General features: G+C 36.5%; 1 protein-coding gene across 4 annotated transcripts in view; it reads right to left on the bottom strand.

The window, feature by feature from the left end:
- MET (MET proto-oncogene, receptor tyrosine kinase) overlaps nt 1-12,688 on the bottom strand; it is a 128,099-nt gene that overhangs the window by 31,735 nt on the left and 83,676 nt on the right. For all 4 annotated transcript variants that reach the window (XM_082845889.1, XM_082845890.1, XM_082845891.1 and 1 more), the window contains 6 exons: nt 9,758-9,918; nt 7,697-7,799; nt 7,449-7,585; nt 6,609-6,770; nt 5,745-5,844; nt 2,024-2,242 (listed from right to left, as the gene is read on the bottom strand). In XM_082845889.1, coding sequence (XP_082702015.1) covers nt 2,024-2,242; nt 5,745-5,844; nt 6,609-6,770; nt 7,449-7,585; nt 7,697-7,799; nt 9,758-9,918 — 882 coding nt within the window. The remainder of the gene's footprint in view (nt 1-2,023; nt 2,243-5,744; nt 5,845-6,608; nt 6,771-7,448; nt 7,586-7,696; nt 7,800-9,757; nt 9,919-12,688) is intronic.

The following is a 12,688-nucleotide window of genomic DNA, read 5'->3' as shown; positions in this document are numbered from 1 at the left end:
AACTATCGCAGTCTCTTTTTAGCCAAGGAATTCTTGTATGCATGGCTGCTTGAGGAGCACGAACTCGTCCTGGCAACAAGAAGCAAATCTCACTCTAAACTCAATTCTCTCCATAGTGTTTTCACTGACGGAACGCAAACATACTTCACATTCATGTTTTGAATGGTAATTGAACAAGCACAACATGAAATAAAATGACACCCTTTCTTTTGATAAAAAACAGTTCACTGCTTGTCCAGAAGAGGCTTTTTCTTTTCTTTTCTCTTGCTTTATGTTTCTTTGTTTCTGCCCTCAGAGAGGCAGAGGTTTTAATGTGATCAACTTTAGAAATTGATAAAGGGTTAAATTGCTGTCACACAAAGATTCTCTTATACTAGATTTCCTCTTACACATACGTAAAATGGAATATGGGAGAAGACTGAATCATGACACCAAAATAGTCCCCCAAAACTGTTCCTTTTTTCCCCAGATTGCCACTCTGTGACATGACAGGTGCTAGACCCTTGTTAGAGAAAAGAGTCATTCTGTATATAGGCAAGAAAAGAAAGTCTCTTGTGTCTGTTTCCAGACGCCTCTTGGGCCAGGTTGGGAACAGCATTGAAAGGCTGAGGATTATGTCAAATCATACTTTTCTTGGTCCAACAATTTTGTAGGACATTGAATAATGGGTATGTAATTTACAGAAAAAGGAGTTTTCTCCTCCATATAAGACTGCTTGAAAGGGTAGATAAAGAACCATTCTTCTCTAATCCTTCCATCATAGATACAGGAACAGAAAAATAGAGTTTATCTGGGTGTAAAAATATTTGCAAATAAACCTTTGTTTTCATCAAGAAAAATCAAATGGAATCTTTCAAATGGCAAACACAGTAATTGTTGAAAGCAAAAGGTCACACTAGATTAATTTTATTGAAAAAAAAAAGAAGTGATAAAAGCTCTTTCTCCCTTTCTAAAACTAATTAAAGAAGCAGATGAAAGAACTCTGCTATGGTAAACATGCTGTTCGTTGAAGCAGGCTTCCATTTAATTTCACGCTGGGCTTGCTTAATTATTGTACAAAACACAGTTGCGAGGTTAGTAAACTTGTATGAGTACGAACGGGTGCATGGGTTTGGCTGTAGATAAAATCTTGTTGAAAAAGCAGAAAAATTTTAGTAGAAACATATTCTTACTTAGATGGAGATGGTCTTTGGGAATTTATATTACATCTAAACAAGGACTATCGTATTACTTTGTGTTTGTTCATATTTGCATTCAGGCTATCTTTCAGGGGGAAAATCCTGCATGCCTAAAACATCATGTTGAAGCATAAATATTTTGTTGTTTCTAGAGACTGGGGCTACAGATAATTAAAGTTTTGATCATTTTGCCTCTTTTATTACTATTTGAAGTAAAAGTGACTGAAGCAACATAAAAGAGTTGTATTCTAGTCTTTGTTTTGCCACGATTTGATCACTTGTCAAACCACTTAACCTCTCTGGGTTTTAGTATTCTTTGTTTGCAACAGGCTGGGTTAGAAAACATGATTTGTTATTGTCCAATCAAATTATATTTAGAAGCTAATATATTTCTGAGGTAGAGGAAATCCAGCTCCATTTATAAATCAGCTTAGAGATAACCACACCCAGATACAAAATTCCAAATTAGAAGGAAGTACAGAACTACAATTGATGCGTTTACTTTCATGACTCTTACCTTTTATCTTATAATGAGCACATTTAGGTGTCCAGGGAAATATATAACGTTGGCAGAATAATACATCATAGGCAACTTTAATGGATTTGTGTCTCACATTTACTACTTTTTAATATATACACAAGAAAGAGTTTTTAAATGCTTCATTAAAAAGCAGTTCGTGATTATACATACCTTTTAGTCTTATGTCAAAAAGATTTGTTTCTCAGAGCTTAGATATTTGCCGATGTAGTAGAAGATAATGACCAAGTACAATTTTATTCACATAGCTATGAAGTCAATTAGGTGCAAGTTGATGATTTGAGAGATGATTTTAAGCATTTCTTACCTTAATTTCCAGTACATTTTTACTGCCTATTGAGATCATCACTGGCTTTTCAAAAGGCTTAAACACAGGATTATGTACATAAATGAGATCAAAGTATTTGGAATGGATCCCATCTAACATGAAAAAGGCTTTGGTTTTCAGGGGGAGTTGTAGGTTCAGCTGTTGTAGTGAAGGAGTTGTACAGCAGATTATCTCCGAATTAGAGCGATGCTGACATGCCTATAGTAAAACACAATTATTCACTGTAAATAGAACATAGCTTGACAACATCAATAGCAACTTTCACATTTCACTGTTTCAGACAATCAATTGAAAATGTACAATTTTGAAAAAAATCTCCATTTAACTTCCTAATGTTGAAGAACACATTTCTGGAAACATGACAGATGTGATTCTCTAAACAACACGGTCTTTTTTTTTTTTTTTTAACATTTTTATTGGAGTATAATTGCTCTACAATGGTGAGTTAGTTTCTGCTTTATAACAAAGTGAATCAGCTATATGTATACATATATCCCCATATCCCCTCCCTTTTGAGCCTCCCTCCTACCCTCCCTATCCCATCCCTCTAGGTGATCACAAAGCATCGAGCTGATCTCTCTGTGCTATGCAGCAGCTTCCCACGAGCTATCTATTTTACATTTGGTAGTGTATACAGGTCACCTTATTAGTGTGTTTTAAGCTATCAATTACTGAGTGCCAGGTCCTGTGCAAAACACTTTAGTACAAGGTTGGTCTCATTTAATTCTCACAATAATCCTATGAGGTAGGTGCTACGATTACACACATAATTACAGATGAAGAAACTGAGCTTTGCAAGCTGATGTCATCAGACCAGGTCACACAGCTCTGAGTGGCAAAGCAGGGAACATAAATCCTAGGCCACTGACCCTAAAATTCACATAACTCCCACACTGGATGGCTTCTCGCTCACTTTGTATTCTCTACTGATAAATCTTTTCCTATGCTATTTTACAAAGGCTCTGTTATTATTATTTCATGCCCTTTCATCTCTCATTTCAAATCTTCCTCTTTGTAATTCTGATTTATAAAAGTTTGGAAAATGTGGTTTCCTCTTGATTGTGCTTAGACTAAACCACCAACACAAAGTGGCACATTTAAGGTTAAATGTTTGCATTTTTTCCCCCAAGGAAAAGACAAACAAGCAACAACATCCCTCATATTTCCTTTTCTTTGACAAGTAGAGTTGGAGATAAAACAATTACTTATGCCCACAATAGAAAAAGGACTCAGGATATACATAAAAAGCACAAACAAAATTGGATATTTGATATTTTCTTTTAAAAATAATTTTAAAACTTATCCTACATTAAAAAATGTGTGCTATAAGCAGATAAAGAAAACTGATAAATAGATATAATATGAATAAAATATTACTTAGTTTTGTATCAAATCCATATTATAATGCTAAAAGCTATTTATTCTATCATCTTGAAAAAAGGAAATGAACAATTTTACTGCTATTACGGTAATTCTCTATGTAACAAGAAATTTGAAAACTATACAATAAACTGCTGGCTTCTGGGACATAATGCATATTAACAAATTAATATGCATTTTGTTAAGAAGGTGATTAGTATTTTTATTTTAAAATATTTGAGTTCGTTAGGCTTAAAAATTATTGTGGCTGGATTGGTATAACTAAGTCAAACCTGACCAAGAGTTTTTCTCTGTTAAATAATGAATGGGTTCAATTCATCATGGTCAGCTTCAAATTCTATAAGAAGCAGGGAACATGGAAGGAACACACGTCTCTTTAAGAGGTTTTTCACAAACAATAGTCAAATAGATCCACTGAATTTTTCATTCCTGTCCAATTTGAATGCATTGTTCTATTGTACTAATATGTTTGTGGCTAAAATAAGAGAAGTTTACATTTCCAGATATGTAAACAGATAAGATTTAAATCTTCTACCATTGTTTGAATCTTCCTTGGCACATCTAGGAGGTTTTAATAACTATTTGATTACAAATGAATGAATGATGCCATATGTCATCATAATGCTGGTGAGGAAGAAGGAAGAAAACTTAGCCATTATTTCAATAACGCAGGCTCGGTGTGAATTAGATAAACTCATAAGTTCTCAGATTTCTACTTTAAAAAGTCACATGCCAACACCAAAGAGGGTTACTGTTATTTTTATAGGTTAATGAAAAATTGCTATGCCTGGTTGTGGAGAACCGATGTCCTTTAAATTAATAGCGGCGGTATTCTAACTTTGTTTGTGGCCATGTGCAGGGATTGGTTTCAAAGCTCTCTACTTCATACGGTGACTCCCTGGAGTACAATCTCTCAGAAATATTATAAAAATCTAATAATACTCTTTAGAGGTGATGCAATGTGGCTGATTGAGAAGGTCAAGAAAAATCTCATTTGAGATGACCTTATTGTTTGGTGATTTGGCTTGACATTTTTAGCCCCAAATTGGTTTTTGTAATTAAAGCACACTGTGGTCTTAGCCTTCACAAAATATTGGATGGGAATCTAAAAGGAAGTGCTGTAATTCAATCTATTGCCTCCCGAGTTAAGCCCCTGCTTGAGAGGGGGCACTTAGAACTTTCATTCTAAGTTGCGTGTACAAGTTCAACTAGATTATGGATATTTAATATCAAAGAAAAACAACAAAAATATGAAATCTTTGTAAATAACTCCAAACTTCCTAAGGTCTGAAGTAAAACTACCATTTTAACGTGATGTCCCAAAATTGTTAGAGCACAAAATAGGTCAATCACTTTTAAGGAGGAATTCAGTTAAATTCTGATTGACCTTGCAAATAAAAGAAAAAGGTGGAGAAATACCAAACAACATACACAATCTAGGACATAAATATTCTAATGGTCTTTCTCATTATTTGATAACATGCTAACCAAGGCACAAGAGGAATGGTAAGAAGCAGGGATGTGTAAGAAAAAACTGTACCACTTAGGAAGACAAGGATGCTGTGGCAAGATTAGAGGCTTTACCCAAGGGTTTTATTAGAGCAAAAGGGTTGATGTTCTATGGGATATTAAAAAAGGGGGGATAGGGAAATGCAATGGCCTGAATGACTGCATCCTCCCCAAATTCATATGTTGGAAGCCTAATCCCCAGTGTGACTGTATTTGGAGATGGGGCCTTTGGGAGGTAAGTAGGTCATGAGAGTGAAGTTCTCATGATGGAGTTAGTGCCCTCATAAGAAGAGACACAAGAGATCTTGCTGCCTCTTTCTTTCCCCTCCATGTGGGGATACAATGAGAAGATAATCATCTGCAAACCAGGAAGCAGGCCCTCCCCAGACGGCCAGATCTGCTGGCACCCTGGTCTTGGACTTACCAGCCTTCAGAACTGTGAGAAATAAATGTTTGTTGTGTAAGCCACCCAGTCTATGGTATTTTTGTTATAGCAGCCTGAACTGACTAAGACAGGGAATGACGTGGTTTGCCCTTGTACTGACTGTCTTTAGAAAACACTGCCTCAAGTTGATAATCATTATTTGTGTCTAAATATTATGTGTGTGTGTGTGTGTGTGTGTGTTTTATAATGTTAGCCTGAGAGTAGATAATTTTAGTTCTTGAATAAAAAATACTATTTGACCCATGCTGCAAGGAAGATAACTAGCAAACATTAGAGGCAAAACTGAAATGTCTCTGCTACCCTGAAAGCTGGTGGCAGAAGCAGAGATGCTGAGCTCTAAGCACAACTATCACTCAGAGGACTTACCACTGTAAAGTTCCTTCCTGCTTCGTGCACATTTATTACCATCCTCAGGATACTAACTGAATTCAGGTTTTTTCCAACACCTGTTATTGTGCTCCCACCACTGGCAAAATAAAATAGAAAAATAGCAATATTGAGAGGTTCTTTCTCTATTAAGTATTTTAAGAGAGAAATTAAATTAAATCACATGTAGTGACTGCAAGTTATAGCCACAGCCAAAGTCAAATGAAAGTTCAGTGGTAGTTTTTCTTTGGCAATAACTTATTTAACTTGAAAATGTTTTAAAAATTCATATTCATAAGCTGAAGAAATGCATTTGTCTTTTTATTCACAAAATATGCAAAAGAAATATTTTTTCCTGTCTGAAAAAAATACAAAGGAAAAATGAACTTAACTGTTGTTGCTAGACTGATAGAATTAACAGAAACAAGGCAGACTGAATTGGGTCCAATGAGATATTGATTCAGAGGGAGTCTGGTATAGGGAAAAGCTGTGTGTAAAGTAGGCAGGGCAAAAATACACTGAAGAATGAAGAGAAAAAGGTGATTCCACTTTTAGGCACTAAGGTTAGTATAGAATTAAAATGTACATAATATAAGTGCATAAATATCAAAACTATGATGTACAGTTAAACTGTTTTAATGAAATCTATTTAGAATAGGATAAAATGGCATGAACTAGCACTGATAAGGTCAAATTGTACTCAGAGCCTGCATGTAGTTTTCACTCCCGAATTGGAAAGGTAGCCTTCAAAAAAAATGCAACAGTATCAAATCCAGAGATAAAACTGTCTTCCTTTTGACTATTCGACAGCCAGTCATCCTCATGTTCATTATTTTCTTATACCCATCAGAAGCTTTTACTTACCTAACAAAAGATTTGGTGGGATGTATTTCATAGACAATGGGGTCTTCCCGGTAAATGAAGCTGTTCATCTCTCGGTTGGCTAAGTCAATTTTCAATTTAATAGGAAACTCAGTTGGAGTGGTTTGGGCTGGGGTATAACATTCGAGAATACTATCTGAAACACTGAACAAAAAAATTAAGAAAATGGACCTTTGCTATTAGAGACACACATATATTAGAATTATATACATAAATCAAAAGGGTATCAGTCAGTGGCTCCTAAGTGGGAATTTTCTGATGTGGTCTAGAAAAAAAACTCTTTCTAATCTAGAAATTGTAGTCAATTTACAATTGACTGGATCCCAAACTTAGGTCATCCTTGACTTAGAAATATTTGGGATTTTAAGCAATTTTAAAGTATCCTTTTGGCACTTGATTAAACTGAGCTCTCCCAAATCTAAGAAGCAGAAACATAACTTCCTAATCCAATCTCCCTCATGCTTCTCACCTCCCCAAAGTGATCTGATCTAATTGTAAATCTTGATGGAAATGTTTATCTTAATTTATTGTCAATTACCAGAATCTCACAGCTTATAGCATAGGTGGGATACTAAGCATAACAATAAAGAAGGTGGATGGGAAGACAAAACTTAAAAGTGGAATTAATAAACCATAAGGGAAGGGTAGAAAAATCAGCAAAAAGGAGTAGATGGATTTGGGAAGGAGAAAGTTTTGTAAGATGGAGAGTAAATAATAAACATCTTGATTTTTCGTCACAAAAGAAGAACAATCTTTTCTTGATTTGTTAGGTATACATATGAATCCGTCTTGACTGATGCAACAAAAAATAAACTACAACACCTTTTTAAAGTACATGTTTTTCCACCAATTGAAATGTGTCTAGAATTTCCACTGTTTAGGTGCTTTCCAGTTAATGTAAGTAAAGTGCCACCAGTTTTAGGACCATAACTTGGAGAAATACTTGTTATTATAGGATCCTGAATGAGAGATAGAAACAAAACAAAATAACTTGTTAATTTTATAACTCTAAGTAGATTAAGTAATAATTAAATATCCTAGTTCATGAGAAAATTAATGCCTAGACTTACCACATAGGAAAATGTACTATAATGTACGGTCCCTCGACTGTTTGAAATAACTATGGACATATTGAAATGTTCATTCATTGCAGGACCAACTGTGCATTTCAACCTGAAAAAACAAAGTTTTATATGTTATAAATCCAAAGGCATTTTCTGGGTTGGCTGTTTTATATTATGGGCCATTATCTCTAAACAGTGAGCTGACTACTCTAAATAGCAAGCAGAGTTTACAGGTAAGCATTAGAATTGAAAATTGTATTATTCTGTTTCTGTACTATTATGCTAAACTTTGTACTGACTGTCTTGTATTATTCATACAGACAAAACAGGAAATGTTAAACCTCATCAATGCAGACCTCACCAATTGAAAAGTTCATTATAATATAATAATATACAATTACAGGCATAATGTTTGGCATACTTAAGATGGAGAGATGGTGCTTCAACAGCATATGAAACAATGGGCTGATTACAACTAAGCAGAATCTCTTCTTTAAATTATGTCAAAAGATACATTTCGGGCTTCCCTGGTGGTGCAGTGGTTGAGAGTCCGCCTGCTGATGCAGGGGACACGGGTTCGTGCCCCGGTCTGGGAAGATCCCACATGCTGCGGAGCGGCTGGGCCCGTAGGCCATGGCTGCTGAGCCTGCGTGTCTGGGGCCTGTGCTCCACAACGGGAGAGGCCACAACAGTGAGAGGCCCGTGTACCGCAAAAAAAAAAAAAAAAAAAAAGATACATTTCTGGGTTACACGTGTTTATTTAAGTTACTTAAAAAATGATGAAATTGTGATAGGCTTTCCACAGAATTATTTTTGAATTAGTAATCTTATTATAATCCTAAAAAGTATAAATATAATTTGTTTTATTAAATAACATTTTTTAAAAAATTTATTTTTTTATATAGCAGGTTCTTATTAGTTATCCATTTTATACATATTAGTGTATACATGTCAATCCCAATCTCCCAATTCATCCCACCACCACCACCTCCCCTGCCACTTTCCCCCGCTTGGTGTCCATACATTTGTTCTCTACATCTGTGTCTCTATTTCTGCCCTGCAAACAAAAGAGGATGAATTATGTTTCACTTTTACAGGCTCTAATTTACAATGCAATGAGCAAGGGGGATTTCTAGAATGAATTTGTTTTGCCATTAAGCTAAACAAGTGTGACATTATTTGATGTTTTGGTCTCTGTAAAATGAGTAGATTTAGATCTTTGTATAACCCTGAAAGGAATTCTACTAGGTATAAAATAACCACTTGAAAGACTAGGTTCAACTATAAAACTTTAAATGTTTGGTTGTTGTTACTACATAACTAAAAATTTCTGGGTTCTCTGTTCATTATGGGATTCAGATCTTATAGAAGTTACATGTAGAATACAGTAGAACAGGAACAGGTCTTGAATCATGAGAGCTGAGTCTGAAGGCCTGTTCAGCTCTTACCCTCTGGATTACCTCTGCTAATCTATACTCCACCTTTCTGAACATCTTTGTAAAATAGGGATAACATTGCTATTTCCCAAGATTTGTGAATGGTTATATGAGATACCCTCCCTCCATTACAGTGCCAATAAATATCAGGTAAATATAAATTTAAACTCATCATAAACAACAAGTCTCAAAAGTGTGATTCAGCTGCTTCATTACATTTCTGAGGTTTAGAAAGTGAATTTAGAAGAGAGGGTCCATATTGAGGGGTTTCTGATTTTTATAGAAAAAGCTGTTTGAGACTCTCTTTATTTGAAGACTTTAAAGATGGAACGACCCCAAACAGTGCTATTCTTTCAAATCTACTCAATTTCTCAAGAGTTGTTACAAAAATACTTGAAAAACTCCCAGATGCTAGATTCTTCTTTTCTTCACCTGAGTAATGTCACCTTTCTTCTTCCGTAATCCTGGTGAGTAAACAGTTTTAAAAACAAAACAAATCCTCAAGGGGAGTGATGGGCCAAGACCCTTTTTAACTCAAGAGATAGACATTTGGGGAGAGTCTTACAAGATTCATTCAAAGACAAAACCCGTTTTCCAAGCACACCCTGGCTAAGCGATTTCATGTCCTTACATGTTTATCGTGCTCTCACTTAAGGTCAAGGTGCAGCTCTCATTTCCAAGGAGAACTTTGGTTTTCTTCAAGTCAAATTTATTATTCCTCTTGAATCCAAAGTCCCAGCCACATATGGTCAGCGTTGTCCCTCCTTCAAGGGGGGCACTAGTTGGGAAAACCTATGAGGACAATATAGAACTTAAAAAAACCCAGTATATTATTATCTTTCATAGGTGTGGAAAACAAAGAAACAAACGAACAAAATATGTATACTCAAAGAGTCTGAAATCCTTCCCTTCTCCCATTATCTAAAAAAAATGAATTTTCACTATAGGAAAAAGGGTCACAAATTTCAGAGAATCTGGAACAAACATTAAAACTATCTGACAGGCTGATGAAGCAAGCTGTTTTCAGGAGATCCAGAGATGGGAAGGAGAGCAGATTCAGCCTGGGTGGGGATGAAGGGCCCTCTTGGGCATAGACACACTTTGGGCCCAGACTTTTACATGCTTATAACCCCTTCATGGGCCTTCAGATTGAACTCTGATCAAAACTCCTTTACAGGCCCTAGAAGCCAAGCCCTAATATATGCCTTGGTCTGTATGCCAGGTGGGTGTGTGCTACATTCATGTTGCTATGGTATTCCCCACCCAGAGGAGAAAGTCACACAGTAAAAATACCTCTTTCTGCACCCAGTGTTTTCATAGCTGCATTTATCAGCTATCATAATATCAACCACATATATGATATTCAGTACATATCTGCCATTCATTCATTTACTCACTATAAATCATCTACTGCAGGCCAGGTATCAACAAATGAATAAGTGAACCCATTCCTTTATACTTAATTCACATTTATTACTAATCTGCCACTTTTATTTTTTCTTTAAATATGGTCACTATTTGATATATACCAGCTGGTTAGTTGACAAACTAAATGATGTAATATTTAATATATTCAATATATTATTTCTATTAGAAGTAGATAAAAACAGAATTGGAGAGAGCCCCACATGAGATCTGTACTGTAGCAATGTTTCTAATTATCTCCCTTGGCATCACCGTACATCTCATTTCTAGGACTGACTTTTTTTCCTCAGGCTCAGTATTAAATAAGTAATAGGTTCCTTTTATTATTGCAGGCTTATCTTTGGTGTATTAAAAGTAAAACCTGGGCCTCCTTGGTGGCGTAGTGGTTAAAGAATCCGCCTGCCAATGCAGGGGACACGGGTTCGAGCCCTGGTCCGGGAAGATCCCACATGCCGCAGAGCAACTAAGCCCGTGCTGCACAACTGCTGAGCCTGCGCTCTAGAGCCCGTGAGCCACAACTACTGAGCCCATGCGCCACAATTACTGAAGCCCGCGCGCCTAGAGCCCGTGCTCCGCAACAAGAGAAGCCACTGCAGTGAGAAGTCCGCGCACCCCAACAAAGAGGAGCCCCACTCGCGGCAACTAGAGAAAGCCCGCGCACAGCAACGAAGACCCAACACAGCCCAAAAAAAAGAAAGTAAAACTTGAATTCATTAATGAAAATTTGGCAACTGTGATATGAGATAGCATTAGGCTCTTATGAAGTCTATACAACAACTATTCTTAGGCTAAAACTATTAAAACAAAACAAGTTTCTATGTTAAAAATAAGCTTCTCCTCAGCAGCAGCTTTGTGACAATTGAGAAAGGAAATGCTCTTTTGGGGGGACATATTGTAAATTGTGCTGTAAAGTACAATGGTGGGAAAACACAGCACCGCTACAGAGGCAACTCAAAAGCCAGTAAAGGTATCTGCTAAAGACAAGTTAGTGAAAGTGTAAAAGTGATTCTTTTACAATTTAGAAGAGCTTTTAGCAAAATACAAATTTGCAAACATTCCCTTCCCTCCCAAGTAAATGACCACAAACCAAAGTCACACCCTTGTTGCCAAACCCCTTCAAAAGTCTTAGCTTAATGCCCTTACAATAGCTATTTTACCCATGAAATCCATTACACAGTTGTGCCTTTCATGAAAACTTACTTCGCCCCTGTCTAGCCAAATGAGAACTGCTAGAAAAAAAATATCTGTTTATTATTATGTTAGAAATCCAGGAGGAGGAAAAAAAGACATCTAACCCTCCAGGACTCTCTTCAGCCTGAGGCAGTCACACAGCTGCTGTTTCCTCTTTTAATGAGGAGTCTTGCCCACTGAAAAGAGCCCAAGGCTGATGTTGGCCTGATCCCCCTGTCTGGATTCCCCCCTTTCTATGTAAAAATTGAAGTCTGTCACTCCACATTCATCATCACTTTCTATATATAAGGCAAAGCGATTGGGTGATGATTTCAGAAAAGACACGGAGAGTTGTTTGGTTGGTGTGCTAGCAACAGAAAGAGATACTATAAAACCTCTGCTAGATCATCAGGATTTGAAAAGCCAGCTCTACTTAGCTTTCCTCTCCTGGCTGAAATATTAGAGGGGGGCATCTGAGCTTTTCTGCCTTAGCTTATGGGGTAACGTTCACTCTTCCAGGGGAAAAGGAAGGATGCAGTCTTGGACTACACACCCTTGGACAGAACCAACAATGCGCTGGCAAACTCTGAGTTATCCTGAGGGTAGAGAAACTCTGTGAGAAGGAAATGAGTGTCCGGCATAAAGCCACAGAGTCTGTGTCTGGATATGGTAGAGCTAGCCACAAAAGTAGCTACTGTCCTTTCACAGGTGAAAATGATTTAAATGATCATATTTTCAAAACCCATTAGGATATACTTAAGAAACTTAAAACAACACCACTACCACCAAAAACTTCGGAAAATTAAAATTTGTCTCTTCAGTAAATGTCACAAATATATTGGTGGCAGTATATTGCAGGCGTGAGATAAGATATCTCAGGTCCCTCATTAGATATCACTGTTGCTTCTTATCTGAGTCTTCTGATCAATTAATAAACTGTTTTATTGTCTCACTGGGACTGAACTCT

Source organism: Leucopleurus acutus (assembly GCF_964270905.1).
Source record: "Leucopleurus acutus genome assembly, chromosome: 9".
In the NCBI taxonomy this organism is placed as follows: Eukaryota; Metazoa; Chordata; class Mammalia; order Artiodactyla; family Delphinidae; genus Leucopleurus; species Leucopleurus acutus.
The sequence above is the reverse complement of the archived record's forward strand: the minus strand, read 5'-3'. Positions and strand labels throughout refer to the sequence as shown.